Source organism: Fringilla coelebs (genome assembly GCF_963513975.1).
Source record: "Fringilla coelebs genome assembly, chromosome: 17".
In the NCBI taxonomy this organism is placed as follows: domain Eukaryota; kingdom Metazoa; phylum Chordata; class Aves; order Passeriformes; family Fringillidae; genus Fringilla; species Fringilla coelebs.
This window is the reverse complement of record NC_140043.1, coordinates 3,560,664-3,579,067: the sequence shown is the minus strand read 5'-3', so window position 1 is coordinate 3,579,067 and position 18,404 is coordinate 3,560,664. Positions and strand designations below refer to the sequence as shown.

The window sequence follows — 18,404 nt, the reverse complement described above, 5'->3', positions numbered from 1 at the left end:
AATTGTGTTAGGCCAGAACAGTGGAAATTACTTATGGTGGCTTATCAGAGCCTGGTGCAAAATGTCTTTTCTTCAGCAGCAGACATCTCCACAGCCTGATGATGTTTCCTCTTAAATTGGCAGCTTTTGAATTTTTCTGTGATTTCAGAAGTTGACTTCCCTTTTGTTTCTGGGAGGAACAGGTAGATAAGAACCACTGAAATGACCAGGACAGCAACAAAGATGAGGAAGCAAAAAGGACCAAGAAGCATCTGGAGATAAAAAAATAGAACAAGATGAGTGATTTCCTTGGCAACACTTGCACCTATAGATTCTTGAAACTTGTTGATTTGTTCCTGTGAAATAAGAAATAGGCTCATTTTACCAAAACAATATTTATTTCTCTTTTCAAACTGCTCTTGGGGAAGCAAGGGGTTTCTGAAGTACTTGGAAATGTTTTATATAAATGGCCTCCATATGCCATAGCAACAAGGGATTCACAGTTTTGATCATCTATGAGTCATTTCATCCTACTCCCTGCTCAGATCAGCCTAGAAATCCAGATTAAATTGACAGAGTCAAAGAGAGGATTTGAATTCAATTACATACTACAGCAAAGGGGAAAACCATCCCAGTGAAGGTGAGGCCCAGCCAAATGATGATTCCACCAATTACAAAAGCAGAGGCCCTTGTTGACAGGGTGAAGATTTCATTCATGACAGCCACAACAGCTCCAGCTGAGGGAAAAAAAAACAACATTAAAAAATTATAGAAACATTGTTTAATTGATCATTTCCCATAGAAGATACCTCAGCTCTGCCACTGTGGGAATTCTGTCGTGTTTTCAAGACATTCATGGCTGTCAGGTACAACCCTCACCACACTAAAGGCTGACATTTGGATTTGGAGACTTTAGTAACTCCTGGGAGTGTTTAGTCAGAGAACTTCCAGAGTAAATCCTGGTCTTAGGTGAGTGAGGTTCTACCAGAGAGCTGCAAGTCTGGCTCTGGTGTTACTGATGTAGGTGACTAAGGGTGGTATTCAGAGAGGACAAGAGAGCAGTGCTAAGAGGCAGATTATGCATGCTGTCAGGTGTCAGTCTTTCACAGAGTAGGGTTTCACAGGTAAATTGAGAAAACTCTGGCATTTTAGAAAAGCCTACCTCTGCCCTTTGGCAGAGATCAGCCCTCTCAACCTGTGGGCACTGAACAGTATTCACACTGCAAAATAAGTCTTCATGAATTGGTTAAGAAGAATTTGTTTGGTTTGAACCTGTAATCCAGTGAGAGAAAACAAGGTCCTGATTCATCTGGGTGTGAAAGATTTGTTAAAGAAATTGTTTCTTGGGTAATTAATTCATCAAAAATTGAGATTCCCTCAATCTCAGTCTCAACTAAGCTGTTGATTTCCTAAGATATACTCACACATTCTAGTTCTACTTCTATACATTCATGGTCTGTATTATCCCTGTGGTCCAGGCTTTTATTGTGGTGCTCACCTGGTCCTAGTCCATAAGCAATGATGAACAGAAAGATGAGAATAACACTGCAGTACCTCAGCCAGAGGAACTGATCCTAGACAAAGGGAGGGAGGAGAACAAAAATCAGTTTTATAGCTGTGACACAACTGATCCAAGCACAGGAGCAGCAATATTTTCAAAAAGCCCATGATGCTGAGCTGTGTAATAGATGCTCTCTAGGCCTGCTTGTCTTTCCTTACTGAACCAGAAGCAGCTGGTGGTGTCACGTCTACAGAGGTGAGCTTGTATTTAGAAGACATTCTGACCTGCTGGTTTGGACATGAGAGCAAAGGCTGCTGTCCTGCACAGAGAATTCTGAGGCAGGCCCACTCCTGCAGAGACATTTGCTTACACTCAGCAGAAGGCTTGTTTCAAGCAACACCAGGATCAGCGCCATCAGCGAATAACCCCCGCACAGGAGCACGCGGCGCCCAAAGCGATCGATTACGGAGCTCTGAGGAACAGAAACAAATATTGCCCATCACTGGAAGCATGGCAAAATCCAACTGTGAGCCATCCAACAAATCAAACATTCCCCTTGAGCTCTATTTACTTCGGAGAGCACAAATCTTATTGGTACCAACTTTGTTATTACACTGTAATTGATGGAAGCATGGTACAACTGCATTTGGATGTATAGCTATACACAGATATGTGGAAATGAGTACACATATTTGTGTTTGAATGACACTTCAGAAGGGACTTATATAAGAAATTAAAATGAATGAAGATGGGATGAAAGTTGGGACAAAATTTGCAGTGGATGGTAACAACCACTGTACAGATTTATGCAGCACCACAGAAAAATTATTTGGTTCATAAGAAGAAGATTCTTTTGCTTCAAGGAAGACATACTTTAATTCTTAAAACCCCAGGAAATTCTGACTTACACAGAATATGATAGAGATGAGTTCAGAGATTGAAACTCCTAGAGATACATATGGAATTATGCTTTCCTGCAGGTTGGCTGTTTCAAAAATTTCTGAGGTGTAAAAGGTGATCTGGGAAATAAGAAATATAAAGCACAGTTAATAGATGTGATATGTGCTTATTCAGGATCACTTAGAACTAGATGTTTCCTCACTGCAAAACCAGCAATATATTATTGGGCCTTAGCAGAGGTTACATAACTGCTCCAGATGTGAGAAATCAAAAGGTTAATGGCAATTAAGGAAATGGATTTGTGAGGGGGAAAAAAAAAAAAAAGTAGTTGAAAGGAGCATATTGCCTGAAAAACATGGGAAAAGGTGTTTTGGCAAAAGGGAAAAGGAAAGGGACAGGACAAGAGAAAGAAAAGCAGATCTCAGTCTCAGCACACCATACATTGTCAAGCAAACAGTTCATTCTGATCTTTTCCAGTTGCTAAACAGAAGCTGCTCCTCTGCAGAGTCCCTGAGGGAATGAGCACCATTGCCCTGCCAGCAGAGTGCAGAGGGAATTCCATTGCTGGCAGCTGGAATGAACCAACCCCAGCATAGGCTGAGCCAGGGCTGATGGAGACACCCCAGCCAAGTGATAACATGAGGGGAAGGAATGACTGCCAGCTTGGGCTGCACTGGCCTCAGCCAGCCTTAGGTGGAAACTGCTGAGAGGACATTGCTTCATGGATAGATGTCCTTTCTCAAGTGAAAGGAAACTGGATGGCAATAGCTGGCCATCTGCTACTGCAGAAGTCAAAGACAGAGGGGCTGGGTTGCTGTAGCTTAGGATACTTGTAACCCTTTCCTCTCCAGATTCCTTGGTTGTACCACCAGGGGAATGAAGGCACAGTGCCCTTGCAGGGACTTAGGCTGAGTTGGAGCTCTTGCACTCCCACCTGAGAAGCTCCCTGGAAGGTGTGAGCAATCCTGGGGATGGTACCACAGGTGTCAGGCAGTGGGCTCTGTGTGAGCAGGAATAATGCAGACCCAAGGGAAAGGGGCAAGCTGGCATTGTGGGAATTTGGAGACTTAATAGCAGATCCAAGCACAGAAATAGGGCATACTCAACTGCACTGAGGCCACAGAGCTGCAGGCTCAGCAGAAGGAAGAGCATGGTACACAGCTGTGGGTGCACAGATCCTTCTCTCAGCACCTCTAGGACATTCATGATTTTGGTGCCTTTTGTTAGAGTCTTTTCCTTCATCAAGTCATCAAATTCTGTTTGATAATTCTCTTCTCCCCAGAGTTGCTTCATGGCTACAGAAGAGACAGAATGAAGTATACTCCTCCATCATTTAATCCACTCATGATTATGTGTTTTTCAGCTTTTAATGGCACTGAACATTGGCACTTGAGTTCATGCTTTGATTTATCAGTTACTGAGCAAAAGACTGGAAGGAACATCACTTACTGGAACATGGTGAAACTTCCCTGGAAAATGCTGTAGCAGTTAGGGGTACATCTTAAATGTCTCTGATGACTCTGCTTGGTCTGGAGGACTTTAATCATGCAATTATCAAGAAATCTGTGGCTGGCTAATAGAAAAGCCAATTCCTGCTGTTAGCTTCACTTTCCCAGGAGTAATGTTTAACAAACTAAGGATCTAAAGTTTTATTTTACCTTTCAAGCAACCAGCTTTGTCTCCTTTTTGCAGCAAGAGATAGGGCGGGGACTCAGGAAAGAATGGCAAAAAGATCAGTTGAATCAATGCCACCAGCCCAGAGAAGGACAATAGCACGTTCCACATGTCTTCAGTCCCTAAAAGTTCTCTATGAAAGCATGTTAGAATCTATTTATAGTCCAGTAAAATTACAGTTTATAACTAAATAGGTATTTTCTAAATTTTAGGTTAGCTAAAGAGATACAAAATACATACAGACATTGAAAAGTTCAATTGAAATAAATGATGTTTAGGTTAGTGACAGGAAAATAGACTAATACTTTATTTCTTCTGACAGACTGACATTTTTCTTGGGCTTTTAATTTCTGATGGTCAAAATATTCCCACAACAGCTCTCTGAACCAACACTGCGACTCTGCATGAAGTTATCAAGAAATTGCAAAACTTTTAGATCTCACTAGTTTAGTAAGAGTATTTACATATAATCTTTTCTTATTAACTGCACCTCCAGAGACTGAGTCATCCTTTCCCAAGAGAAAGGCCTTTCTGTCCCCAGGGAATGAACATGGAAACCTCACTGACTTGTATGGAGTAGCTGCCTCCTCTTTGACTACTGTAGCTAAGCAAAATAAAACCCCACCCTTGGTGTAGGTCTGATTCCAGGACTGGGAGAACACCAGAAGAAAAATAAATATAAAACAGGCAGAGAAGGAGCAGTACAGGCACCTTAATCCAAGAATTCGTGCTACAGTTTTTCCTAGTGCAAGGAACACTGTGGAGGTCACGTTTACAAATCCACGTAGCTTCTTAGGTGAGATCTCTCCAGCATACTGAACGTGGGCATTCATATGTATTCCTAAAGGGAGAAGACAGGAGAGTGCTAAAGCTGTGGGAAAAACGAGACAGGGTCCCTTTTCAGTCCCCTTTCAGCTCTCTCCTCTCTCTTCTGAACCCTTTCCCATATATCCTCTGCAATAATGTGCTGAAAATGTACCTTTTACTTCAATCAAGGTGTTTAGCATCAGATCTCTCTACAAGAGCTCTTGAAGGCAAAGGACAGCTCATCTTCCCTTGCCCCACTCTGTTCCTCGTTCCACTGGGTTCCAGCACATTCCTGGGTACTGCCAGCAGGAAGATTTCTGCACCCACCCCAAAGGAGTCCCATTCACACTGAGGTGGGGAGTCCTACCAGCAGCAATGCCCTCGAGGAAGCGCCCGGCCAGGATCATCTCAAAGGCCTTGGCTCTCCTGCTGCAGCCCGTGAGCAGCGCTGCTGTTATCAGCACCGCGTCGTTGAGCAGCAGACTTTTCTTCCTGCAACAGTGAGCAAAACCTGGCTATGACCCATGTTTTATTTTTCTTCCTTGACTGATGTTTGACTCTTCTCCTCTGGATTTACAGACAGAAGCCATGGCCATGTTTAAAGCCATTGCTTGTAGGACAGCCAAATCTGGTTATAAAAAGGCATGATGTCTGCAGAGGAGTGCAAAGGGGGAAGCTAGATTCCTCTTACTCATTGTGTGAGCAAACCATGAGGCTGAAGGAAACTCCTGCAGGGTAAAATGCCAGCAAAACGATGGGAATTGTATGTCAGCAAAAGCTGTGACAAGGGAATCAGAAATATCTGCCTGTTCTTATCTCTCCAATGCAGCCGGGTGTAGTTTTACATGCTGGATAAATTCTGCAGCAGCAGGGGGCAGTGAAATTCTGGTATCCCTTCTTTTAGCTGACTAATATTTATTAGCTTCCCCTGTTACAGCCCTGGGTAGCAAGGTGCTGGGAAATGTACTTACTTTCCAAATTTTGCAGTCAGGTAGCCACTGCACAGACAGCCTATCATGCCACCCATGCAGTACACAGACACGATGAGGGACCACAGCAGCATCAGGGTCTCCTGAGGCAGCACTGAACCATACCGCTCCAGCCAAGTGTCATTGATAAACTTCTGGATGTACTGGGACAAAAAAGAGATTTTCATTCCACCAAGGCAGTTCATAATCATAATGTGCTTCATAATGTTTACAATTTTAAAAAATTAGATTAATAGTTGTGACTAAAAGCATGATTATAGGACATTTGTTTGCAAATAAGGATTGATATTTCCTCTCATACAGCCTAATAGTGTACAAGAATCTTTCAAAAATTAATTATACTCTTTAGTGTGTTGAATCTTACCTCTCCTACACCAAAAAATTAGGACCTTATATTCATTGTAGTAAAGTGCAAATGTTCTTGTGGCCAGTAATGGATATAAAGAGGAAAGGGCTGAACTGAAGGCTGACTCCATCAGCTATTTTGGCTGGTTTTTTTTTCTCCATGGCATAAACTTTAAGGAGGTATCTCAATATGTTGTTTCCACAAAATTCTGTGGGAAGTTGTCTTTGGAGCACAGCTCCTTGCAGTCATGCACACTTTGACAGTGACAGTATGGCTTTGGAAACAGCTGGGAACAAGAGCTTTTGTTTTGTAAAACATCTGCAAAGTGCAAGGCCCAGGACCATGAGGAGCAGTTAGAAATGGGATTTTCTTTTCTCCAGCTTTGCCTACCGGGGAAGTGTAATTGATGACAGACATTTGGAAACCAGACAGGTGGGTTCCACCAATTCCCAGCACCACAATCATTAGCAACAGCCTCCGGTATTGAACCTGCCAAAGAGAAGGGAACACACCCTGAGCTCCTGATACCAGCACGCCTTCCAGACCATGAGATCATTTACAGCACCTTACATCTTCACACTTCTATGACTAAGAAACCTTTAACATGCAAAAACCCATCTTGAGTTTCACAATAACCAAGCAAAATTAATTTATTAAATAATTAAAATACACATCTGTACATTCTTCTATGTTCCTCTCCTGGCTACTGGCAATCTGAAAAGATACATTCCCTAATTCTGTTAGTTCTGCTAACCACAGAAAACAAAATTCATAAAAGCCTTGTTGAGATCATTTGTGTTTACCTTTGTACTAGAAAGAAGCTACAGCCTTCTTGAATTCTTTTTGCTTTTATCTTTGCCTCCTCACCGGGTCAGTGTTCACCATTTTCCAGAGGTGACTCTATCCTCTCAAAATTTTTTTTTTAACATTTCACTTTTATCAACCCTGTATGAAATGACATTTTTAGAGGCCCTATCTGAATGACTTCTATTGGAAATGCTGTGTTTCCATGATGTACACTGAATTTCAGAGCATTTCTCACAAGCACAAATGTTTTCAGGCATTTATTCAGGTCACATTTTAAACCCATGAGTATCCTCAATAGTCCTTGAGAACACAGAGCAGTAGAGTGGGGGAATTTTTTCTGGTTTGTGTTTTTCACTGATACTGTGTTCTCTCTCTCCCCCCAGATTCCCATCTTTCCTGATTTCCCAGGTCCTCTTTTAAACCTCTCACTGTTTTGCATTTCAAATGCATTTTCTGCAGGTACCATTTAGTCAGTCATTGCTCAACCAGCGTTGTCCCAAGCTCTGTTGCTCATTTTTGTTGCGAGAAGGATTCCCTTTGCTGCAATCTTAGACCATGCTGCTGTTAGTGACCAGGGCTAGAACACAAGAATTTGGATACTCACCAGGTCTGAGAGGAAACCAGCCATTTCCCTTTGAAACCCTGCCCGCTCTGAGAGCCTTTGTCAAGTCTGCCAGATGGGAGAGATGGGCTCCACACTGAGATTGTAAAGCTTTGGGATCACAGCACAGAAGTTAAATTCTAACTGTGTGGCTTTTAGCAAATTGTGTCCTCCCCTGACACTGGCCTCTTCTTGCTGGTTTAATTATTCTAAGACCCAGATATGACAAGCTGATTACAACATTGGTAAATGTTTGTCCTTCTTGGATTGGGAGCACTGGCCCTTACTCACACTGCTACAACCCCTGAGTGTTCCTGTTGTGTCAGGAGTCAGAGAGTGCCACCAGCTTCCCTTCAGTGGAACAGAGTCCCTCTTCACCTCTCTGAAAAGCAGCTTGGGCAGGGGAGGTTTTCCTCCCCTCCAGTCTACAGCAGGCCTTCAGAATTGTTGCTCAGCCATAATGCCTCTTCTTGCCTGCTAGAAGAATTACACTTTCTTGAACAATTTCCCAGATGCAGGAAATGAAGTATTGGAATATTGGCATTTTGTGTCCTTGCTAACACCCAGCTCTTTACAGAGGCTCAGAGTTTTTCCAGAACCACTCAGAGGCCTCTCTGTAACAGTGGAATTAACCCACTGTGTGCCAGAGCACAATGCCACATCTCAGAGGGCAAGGAGCTGATGAGCCTGGAGAAACTAGAGGGGAAAGGAAGATATTTCTTTGAGCTAAGGATGGAAAGAAGGACACACATGGCAGCTCTGGACCTTCCTGGAGAGGTCTCTAAACACTGTCTGTCACCAGTGATTAACAGTTGGTTGATCAAACAGTCCCTGCAGAGCCCTGTTCCTCTTCCTCCTGTTGTCTGTGTCCCTCCACAATACTCCTCCTGCTGTCTCATTTTCATCTGGCCTCACACCATTGTTCAGTGCTGCACAATGGAAAAAGCAAGCCTTAAATGCAGCTAGAGGTTTTATTTCTTTTCCTAAAGAAGAGGACAAGATGCATCCCTCCACCTAGGACTTGGACACTACATGAACTGTGCTTTTTCCAGACCCAGTCTAGAGTTCACCCAATTCCCTGAACTTGGAGGGATTTTATTTTCAGAGATGCCCTGTGTTGCACTTGTGTGACCCTGGATCCATCCTGGATCCTGAAACTGCAGATTCACAAGTACTTCTTCAACCTTTATTCCCAATCCATGATAGTTTATGGCAGTGTTAATGATTTACCACATTTCCACTCTTGTGGACAGCCTTTAGCAGCAGAGAAGAAGTAAGGCAGGTTGAACACAATCATGCTGTAGAAAGACATGCATAAGGAAATGAGTTTTTAGTGTCTTGTAAGACAGTAAAAACTTCCTCATTGGGAACCAGTAAGTTTGAGAAAGGACCAAACCAAAGGAGGACCTTTAAAATAATCAATTACCTAACATTTTCTTTTCAAAACACTTCTAACACTTCCCCTGCATTTTTGACCACAAGAAGGAATGTATGTTGGTTATTAAAGTGGCATTGTGCAATCAATGATGTCAAGCCTTGAAACAATAAATTTATGTAGTTTTTTTGGTAGTATGATGATTGCCCTGGGAGGGATGGCTGTGTTAGGAAAGTTCCCTGCTCCTGGCATTAGCTTTTGGCACTGCCACAAATACTGCTGGAGGATGATGTGAAGATAAAATAGCAGGAGAGCCTTAGGGCTGTGAAAGAAACGGCTGCTCAATATTCAGATCCTTTTGCAAAATTTATTGTGCAGCACCTGCATCAGTTGGTAGTGAAGATCTCATCTCCAGAACAAGACAGACACAGCATTCCTTGAGCCCAACAACACCAGCCCAGAAGGTGGGGCCTCCTCTGTCCCTGCCTCTTCTTTCATTGACAATCAATCCAGGCACAATCAGAAGGATGTGTTTCCCTAGTCACTGCTTTTTATTTCCTTATCAGAAAACTGTAAAGTATGAAGAAGACAAAAAACTGTCATGTCATATAGCAATGAACACAGATGTGAAGCCATTTTTACCAGGTTTTACAATGAAAATGTGAAGTGTTCAGAGACCTGGAAAGAGAACAAAGTCACACATATGGATTAAATTCCCTCTTCTCTGTCTCCTCAGTACCAGTCACTCTCAGGGCTCAATCCCACTGAAACCCAGTGTTCCAGGCTGAAGAGACACTGCACAGTCAGTGCCAAGGCAGAAGGAGAATCTGCACTCTGGATTTGCCCACTCATGATTTCCTGCTGCTCTGCTTTCTTTGCTCATTGCTTTCTTTCAGTGCTGACATTGCCCTGTTTTTCCCAACAGAAGAATCTCCAAGATTGTAAACATGGAGAACATTGCATATTGATTCTGCCTGCTGCTAGGCAAGGCACCCTTCTTTCAATGCATTAAAGAGCTAAACACTTCTTTTCCTGTGAACTGAAGCTTCTTCTCTGGGAAAGCTCATCAGCACTGACTTGTTAATAGGAGCAGATAAGTTCAGTGTCAAAGCTCTGTCTTCTTTGCAAGTTTGCTGTACCTCTGGACCTTCCAGAGTCACTTCTGCCAACTGTGGAGTCCTGGTTTTGCCAAGAAAATAGCAGATCCTGTGTTTTCAGTTTATAACTGCAAGCTTGGAGGGACTTACAAAGATCTTGTTTTCTCTACAAACTGTGTTTAATTTTTTTCTGCAGAGGAATTAATTCAGCTCATATGTCAGGAGCTGGAGAGAACCACCAAGTTCATGCTGCACCCTGTACTGAAGGTGATTTTTTGGTGGATCTATAGTTTCTCTCTTGCTTACTGAGACTTCTGGACACTACAGTAATAAAAGAGTAAGATATGAAGTGGAAGGTTTGTTCTTAAAGCCTAGTAACAGTCACCACTGAGCAGTTACTCTGCTCTAGGGCTGCCTGCCCCTTCTTTCCACGGTAGTTCAGGCGGTTGAACTCCTCCTTGACCTGCAGCATGGTCTTTCCTTTGGTTTCTGGCAGCACCAGGAGTACAAAAATAGCCATGGATAGGCAGTATGTCAGGAAAATGATAAAACAGAAATTGCCAAGACCTTCCTATAGGAAAACAAAGAGAAAAGATGTGTTCATAAACATTTATCTTGATTTCTTTCTCTTATGATATAGAGTTTCTGGGTTTGTATTTACTAAAAGAAGTTGGTCAGAGATTTAACAGATATAAATCCTGCTTTAAAAGACATCTGACAGTGTCAGTGCCTCTGTCACTGCATCTGTGTTGCCTGTGTCACTCTAACTTGTGTAGAGTTAGAAGCATTTTGTGGGTTTGCTACACTTCCAGTAAATACCTGGTTAAAATGGAAGAGGCCATCAGAACTGCAATTAATTTGGGCTCTGTTACATGAAGTGTTGCTTACCACAATGAAAGGGAACACAAGCCCGAGGATGAAGAGTTGGATCCAGTTTATAACACCATTAAAAACATAAGCAGCTGGTCTGTAGGACTGAATAAATATTTCTGTGATCAAGGGGCATACAACTCCACCTGGAAAAAATATTGAAGAAAGAAGGAAGCTGAGAAATTTTGCAAGATGCTTTCCTACCTCATACTTCATTTTGCTGCATAAGTTCATGGCTTTAAGTGGCCTGGAAGTATCTGAAGTGGTGCTTGGCTCTTCAGCAAAAAGGCATGTAGGAATGAATAGGAATATTCAATAGGAAATGAATTTTACCTCCTACCATAGTATGGAGGGAAATATCAACAGCTGCACTGAATCAGAAGTAGGGATTCATGCCTGTGGTGGAACAGCTATGCCTGGGATCTCTCCTGAAGGCTGCAGTGAGGAAGGAATGAATGAATAAATGAAACCATTGCAGTAGAAAATACCAACCTGGCCCAATGCCAAAGCTCATGATGAAAATAAAGACAAGTGCAACAGAGCAGTATGGTACCCAGAAAAAGGAGTCCTGTGGTAGGAAATGAAAAGCAAATAAAATCAGAAAATAAGATTTTGTTTATCCAGCTCCATTACAAATGCTCATCACTACTAAGTATGTCAATGTTTAACATGGATCTATTTCCTCTACTTTCAGAAATGTCATCAGAGAGCCTTGGCAGTGATCTTGGTTGTGTAAAGTTACTGCCTTCAATCCAGGTGTACATGGCTGGGAACAGACCTCTATGAATATGATGGTCAGCCCCAAAAATACTCACTAAAAAGTGATTTGTGGGGAGGGAAATAGTCATGAGATCTGTCATACAAGAAAACATGGGCACAGCTCTAATGCATCAGAGGAGTCTTACCTGCAGTGAGAGTGTGAGAGTGAGGAGCCCTAGAGCCAAGGCCATCACAGCATAGTTCTTCCACAGCAGCGTCTTCCTCCCTGCACGCTCAATGAGGAAGCCCTGCAAGCAGGAGGAGATGTGCCAGGTCCCAGGGACAGCCTGAGAGCTGCTCCACCTCTGCCTTCACTGGCCCCATCTGGGGCCTGAGCAGCACCAGGAGCTGGGGGTGCAGGGCTGCAGGGAGCACTGTCTGGGCAGAGGAGGGCAGAGCTGCTGTCCTGCAGGTAAAGGAGAGCCAGGCAGGAGAGCAGAGTGGGAATGCTTACACTGCTGTGATTCTACTGACACATCACATCTGCCCTTCCTCCAGGGGGCAACTGGGACCCCCAAATCTGGCCCAGAATGGGTTGTGATTTTGACAGAAAATCTCTCAGCTCTTTCCAGAAGCTCAATAGAAATGTCCATGTTTGCAGGGTGTGGGGAGAGGACTTTATCTGATCAGTTCCATGGTTGATTTGTTGTAAAAATTGGACTCCTGAAGCTCCATTTACAGTATTCTAAAGATCAAAATGAGAAATGTATTACAGCAGAACAAAATTCAGCCAAAAAGCCACTTACACACAGAATTGTGGAGAGGATCTCAGCGGTCCCAATCCCCAGAGAGACATAATGGGTTTGAGCAGGGGGGATTCCAGCCTTTGTAAAGATACTGTATGCATAAGAGTAAACCTGGAAAGAACAGAAATTTGGGAAAGCTGTGCACATGTGGTCATATTTATACCAGTGTCTGGACAGAAGATAACTAAGCAGACCTTAACAAAATAGAAAACCATCCTATCCTAACAGGGTAATCCATAGAAATGCCTTCAGAAGACACTTGCACAAACACAGCTCTGGATTTATCCCAGGTCCCAAACTTCCAGGGGGGAAGATTGTAACAAACAGCACCAACACATCCCTCCTTAGGGCAGGGCTGCAGTCGCTCCCAGCCCCTTGCAGAGGTTACTCCTGCTGAGGAGCCTGCCAGCCCTGCAGGGGCAGAGCCAAGCCCTGCACATACCACGTTGGCCCCGAGGAGCTGGATGCAGGAGACCACAAGGAGCAGGGTGATGAGCTGCCAGCGCACGGCTCTGTCCCGCAGCAGGTCCCAAACGCTCTTCGCCTTCTCGCCGCCGATGGCTCTCTGCTCTGACATCATGTCATTGATTTCAGCCAGATGGTCCCCATCCCCCCAGAGCTGCCTCACAGCTGGAAGGAGAGGAGGAGAGGTGACCAAGCTCACCAGCACAGACATGAGTCCAGAAGATGATTTCCTGCTTTGTGGAGTATCTTATTAAAACTTCTTGCTCTTTTCTTGCGTGAACTTCCTAGAGATCAGGGCTCAGATGTGACACAGGTCCACATCACTGCTGTCTGGTTTTACCCATAAATCTTAACATGACCTTACCTGTGGCTGCATTTCTCCTCACAGAGAAAAGCAAGGCACAACTTCCCAAAGATTTTCTAGGATTCACATTCTCTGAACCTCAGAGAAGGAAAAAACAATTCTTATCTCATTTACTGCCCCTGTGTTTTAGAACAAGTAGAATGCATTGTAGAAGATTGTTTACCGAAAGAGAACTGGTCATTAGATTCTAGTGTAAGTGTTTTAATTCATTAACCATTAAATCCACGTGTGTGTTGAGACTGTCAACTGACAGTCACGATATTCTGTGCAGTTGATGCAGTACTTGTGCAGTTTCAGTTTAGATGTAATGTAATATAGAATAATAAATAGTATATATCTATAATATAGTATGATTTGTAATAGCATTATTACAAGTAATACAAATATAGTACTATTTGTAATATAGTATAATAGAGTAATTCATTAACCTCCTAATATCCATAGAGTCCTCCTCATCATTTCTCCCTTCATCTGGGTTGCTTTAATTTCTGATACTCACCTGTGGCCAATAGCTGCTGACAGTCTTCAATGTAAGTCACACTTACATTCTTACCAATCATTTCCTGAACACCTTCCTGCTAAAAGTGCAGTTCTAGTGCACAGTCCAAAACACAGACAAGATAAAAGGACTCCTACATATAAAAAATAAGTTTACATCCAAGGAGTTCTATCTTTTGATAGGTAAATATTTATTGTATTTGCAGGGAATGCCCTGACGAAGGCAGGAATGATGCATCTGACTCCATGTTCTCAGAAGGCTGATTTATTACGATATGATATGATACTAAACTATACGAAAGAATACAGAAAGGATACTTACTCAATGCTAAAAAGATAATAATGAAAACTCCTGACTCTTTCCAGAGTCCTGACACAGCTTGGCACCGATTGGCCAAAGAGTGAAAACAACTCCCAGCAGAATGCAATGGAACAATCACCTGTGGGTGAACAATCCCCAAACACATTCCACAGCAGCACAACACAGGAGAAGCAAATGAGATAAGAATTGTTTTCTTTTTTCTCTGAGGCTTCTCAGCTTCCCAGGAGAAAATCCTGGGCGAAGGGATTTTTCAGAAATGTGACTGTGACACAAAGAGAAGAGGCTGACTTTCATTTAAGCTGAAGGTACTTTCAGAGCCAAAACACCTAGAGTCTTTCCTACCTGGACCTTTCTTCCAGGCTCACCTGGGGCTTTACAGTCTTTTCCCCTTTTTCCTGAGATAAATGCTTTATGGCCCATTTCCTTACCTTTGATGCATCCCTCCTTGTCCTTTCGGTCAATGAGCAGGTAGCGGGGAGAGTCTGGGAAGAAGGGGAGGGTGAGAAGCTGAACAAGGACAGGGACTGCGTTGGCTGCCAGCAGAAGGGGCCAGAGAGCCTCCACTCCAAGAACTTCTCTGGAACGAAAGCAGCAGGGTGAGAGGGGCTGAGGCACGGTGTGTGCTGGCCGTGTGAGCAGAGGCAGACACAGCTCATCCCCAGCCCTGCAGGCGGTGTCCCGGCAGCTCCCGCTGCGAGTCTCCGGCAGGGAGTGCGGAGGGACCTCGCCTGCAGCCCAGGGCTGCGCGGTGCCGGCTCCTGCTGCTCAGGGCAGGGCACAGCAAGGCCACCTGTGTCCTCCTGTGTCCTGAGGGCTCGCAGGGACCGACAGTCCCAGCAAAGCTCTGAAGGAAAACCCGCAGGGGCTGATCCCTCTGCTTCTGATCCAAACAGGCTCCATTTCCATTATTACAAGATCCGTGAGTTACCAGACTGGTACTGACTGCCCCAAATAGCTGCCCCTGGGCACAGGAATGCATTGATATATGCATGTATTTTAATAACAGAAGAAATTGAGTATGTTTCAGACTCTCTTACCTGAGACCCAGAGCAAATCCTACAAATTTTCCAAGAGCAGAGAAGGTGGAAGCTGTGATGGCAATCAGCCCGCGGAGCTTCCGTGGGGCACATTCCCCAGCGTACATGATGTGGACATTCTGAGTTAAACCTGCAGGGACAAAGCACTGGTAGGGCCATGCAAACCCCCACAGCTCTGGTGTTTTGGGGGGCACCACTCTGGACAGTGCCCATAGGTTTGGCTGATTCAGTTTCATCTGTGCTGAGGATGTGGCTGCCTGACACGCAGCGTGTGCCCCACACCCTGTCCTTGTGCCTTTGCTAAATATTTCACTAAGTAAGTCTGGGCCTGTGGGAAATCTGTCCTTCAGCAGGCTGGCCTTCCCTTACATTGTTTCCTACAGCCCTATATACAGACAGGGCTGTGATTTCTCCCTCTAGTCTTAGGTGACATTTTTCAGTGGCTATGTGCTTTATTTTCTGCTTGAAACCACCGAGTTGGCAAATGCTGTACATTCTATTTGCTCAGTGAATTAATTACTTTTTATCCTCTCAATTTTTTTTCTGATTAGTATTATCTTTATCCAACTGCTCAGAGATCAAAAGCACTGGCAGAATGTAACCTTCTGAGGCATCTGGGAATTAGAATTGAAAATTCTAATTGAATTGGTTTGAAAACCATTCCCTTGTCTGTAATGTGGAGGGCAGCATCAGCCACAGTGAAAACAGAGGTCAGTTCTCTATCGAGTGAGCATGCTTCCCTGAAATATTGTATGACTTGGCTTTTTCACAAGATGGCAGTACCTTTTGTAGGGACTGGAGATAAAGATAGAAGAATGACAAATGGAGATGTCATACATTACTAATTTAATTATGTTTGTGGTTTCTTATTTAGTTAAAAATGCACTCAGCTATCATGTTCTCTGCAGAATGTAGTAAAAAATCTGTGATCTGTTTACACAGGCTGGTGAGTCCTTGTGACCCTCAGTCACTGCTCTTCCCACTCTTTCATACCAGAGGTAGGAATGCCAATTTACCTCCACAGACTCCAGAAAATAACCTTCCAGCAATGATCATCTCAAAAGATCCACACAGCCGGCTGAGTCCCATCAGAGCTGCACCCAGCAGGGCAGGGATGTTGGAAAGCAGCATGGCCTTCTTCCTGGAATTCATTCAAATCAATGTGAGCATGAGTACTGCCCTTGCTTCATTCACAGCCTGACAGGAGTGGCATGAACTGTACCATGGTTACAGACTCTGTGCTGGCTTCTGAGATCAGCTGAAGTAAATGGGAAATGGCAATGGGGAAACTTGTCACAGACTGATCAGTTAGTTGAAGGTTTTGATGCCTCTATAGAGTCAATATCTACACTGGAGAACAAGCTTTGTGAGTGGCTATCTCTGAAATTCTCTTTAAAATCAATGTACTTCTTGTATGACTTTCTAGATTTGTTTTGGACTTTATAAGGGAGAGGGTATGATTTTCCTTGTGATCATTGGCAGATTTTCCATTCTGTTCCTTCACTATACTGGTCTTTAACTGGAAGCCTGGGCTGCTCCCAATGCCACATTAGAAGCAGTGTTTCCCCTGAGGCACAGTTTATTTGTCTGCAGCAGTGGCTGTGAAGAGCAGCACTGGGGTGAGCACTCTGCCTACCTTCCAAACCGAACACACAAGTAGCCAGCACAGGAGGAGCCCAGGAGCCCTCCAATGCTGTAGATGGACACAATGAGGGACCACATCAAAGTGATCATATCTGCACTGGGAGAGGAGCCATATCTCTTCAGCCAGGTCTCATGGATGAAACTCTGGATGTACTTTAAAAGAAAAAAAAAAGCAAAACATTGGACTCAGTCAACATGTTTTTGCATAATTGTGCTGCTTTTTAAATTCTCTTACCTGCTTACATTTCTATCAATAACCTTAGTTGAAATCTTAGCCCCAATGGGAATTTTGCCATTACCATCCCTGGAGCTGATGTTTTAGCAATAAGATCCAATGAATAAAGATATCAATATTAAAGATCAACTGGGAGTGCCAGTAAGGGAAGAGTAGACTGGTCTTCTGTTTCTGTGTTAATCCCTGATTTTTTCTCTCCCTCTTTTCCTGCCATTCCCACTCATCTATGGTGGTAGTATGAGCTCAGTGTCCTTGGTACCATCCAGGATGACAAACACCATCCCCAGTTTTCCTTTTCCAGCTGCAGGTAGGGGTGCTGACCTCAGCTCTAGAGCTCCAGGCCTTCCCTGCCCTAATTCACCTGACAGCCACTTGGAAATAATGTGGGTGGTCAAGCACAAGGTACAAGGGACTCCCTGAGTGATGGAGAGAGGAGAATGCCCTGGGAGCAGTTCCACTCCATAGGGGGAAAATAGCTGACTTTATGGATATTATTCATCCTTCCCTTTCCCAGTTCTGTCACATCAGACAGAAGTTCAAAGCTCACAAAACACAAGAGCAGTAGCAGCTACTCTTAGAATGAATAAAGCAAGACAAGTCTAATTTTGAAAGCACAAGTAAAAAGTTAGCCATTGCCAATAGGGGCATGAATGCCTGAGAACAGTGGAATACTGGTAGCTCACTCTTGGAGCTCTCCATGCTTACCTCAGCAGGAGAATTGATAATGGAGACCTGCAATCCATAGTGGAAGGTTCCAGTCATGCCCAGGACAAAAGCCAGGAGAAAAAGGTTGTAGCTCATTTTCTTGCAGGAAATGAAACCAGCAAACAAACAGGTGCAGCTATCCAGACATGCCTCCAAATGTGCTGAATTTCCCTTGGGAGCTCTAACAGCCTGAGCAATGCCACACACCTGCCTCCTCCAAGAGCAAGGAGCAATAGGAAAGCACAGCCACTGAAGGGCAGTGAGAATGCTGAGTAGAAGCAAAGCTCACAGATGCCTCCCAGAATCCAGTTACACACTTCAGTGCTTCAGCCTTCAGCTTTGGCTACCTTAATCTGCACTGTCATAGTTGTGGGAGCATAGTGCAATGTGCAAAAGCATTTTGTGAACAATTCCATCTATTTGTCCTTTCTCCTCCTCCTTTCCTACTTGCTATCTCACCTAAATGAATATTTTGCTCAGTGACTTGGCTGAGACTAGATAAACATTTGGGGATTGAAGGGCATTCCTGCTTTCACAGTTTATTCACCTTTTCTTAAACTCTCTGGTATGAGGTGTAGGACTGCAATCCATGCACCTCCACCCCTCCCACTGCCACTGCTCCCTGTTACTGGGGATATTCTGGCCAGACACAGGAGAGTGATGCTGCACCTCTGTGCCTGGAA

The 18,404-nt window shown here is 43.8% G+C and overlaps 2 protein-coding genes across 2 annotated transcripts; both read right to left on the bottom strand.

Moving 5' to 3' along the window:
• Positions 1-44: 44 nt before the first annotated feature.
• On the bottom strand, positions 45-7,631 carry LOC311160323 (solute carrier family 2, facilitated glucose transporter member 11-like; the record flags this gene model as incomplete). The annotated part of the gene is given in 14 exon segments (XM_084216998.1): positions 45-251; positions 589-716; positions 1,478-1,553; positions 1,765-1,782; positions 1,784-1,837; positions 1,839-1,952; positions 2,389-2,499; positions 3,488-3,675; positions 4,039-4,187; positions 4,766-4,925; positions 5,229-5,353; positions 5,833-5,993; positions 6,587-6,685; positions 7,608-7,631. Coding segments are annotated over 14 exon segments (1,614 nt in total).
• A 2,809-nt stretch (positions 7,632-10,440) lies between these two features.
• LOC311160416 (solute carrier family 2, facilitated glucose transporter member 11-like) lies at positions 10,441-17,817 on the bottom strand (the record flags this gene model as incomplete). Its single annotated transcript, XM_084217197.1, has 11 exons — positions 10,441-10,647; positions 10,965-11,092; positions 11,439-11,514; positions 11,852-11,953; positions 12,452-12,562; positions 12,894-13,081; positions 14,529-14,677; positions 15,138-15,267; positions 16,154-16,278; positions 16,774-16,934; positions 17,722-17,817. 11 exons carry the CDS (start codon positions 17,815-17,817, stop codon positions 10,441-10,443), a joined length of 1,473 nt encoding a protein of 490 aa, XP_084073323.1.
• Positions 17,818-18,404: the final 587 nt, after the last annotated feature.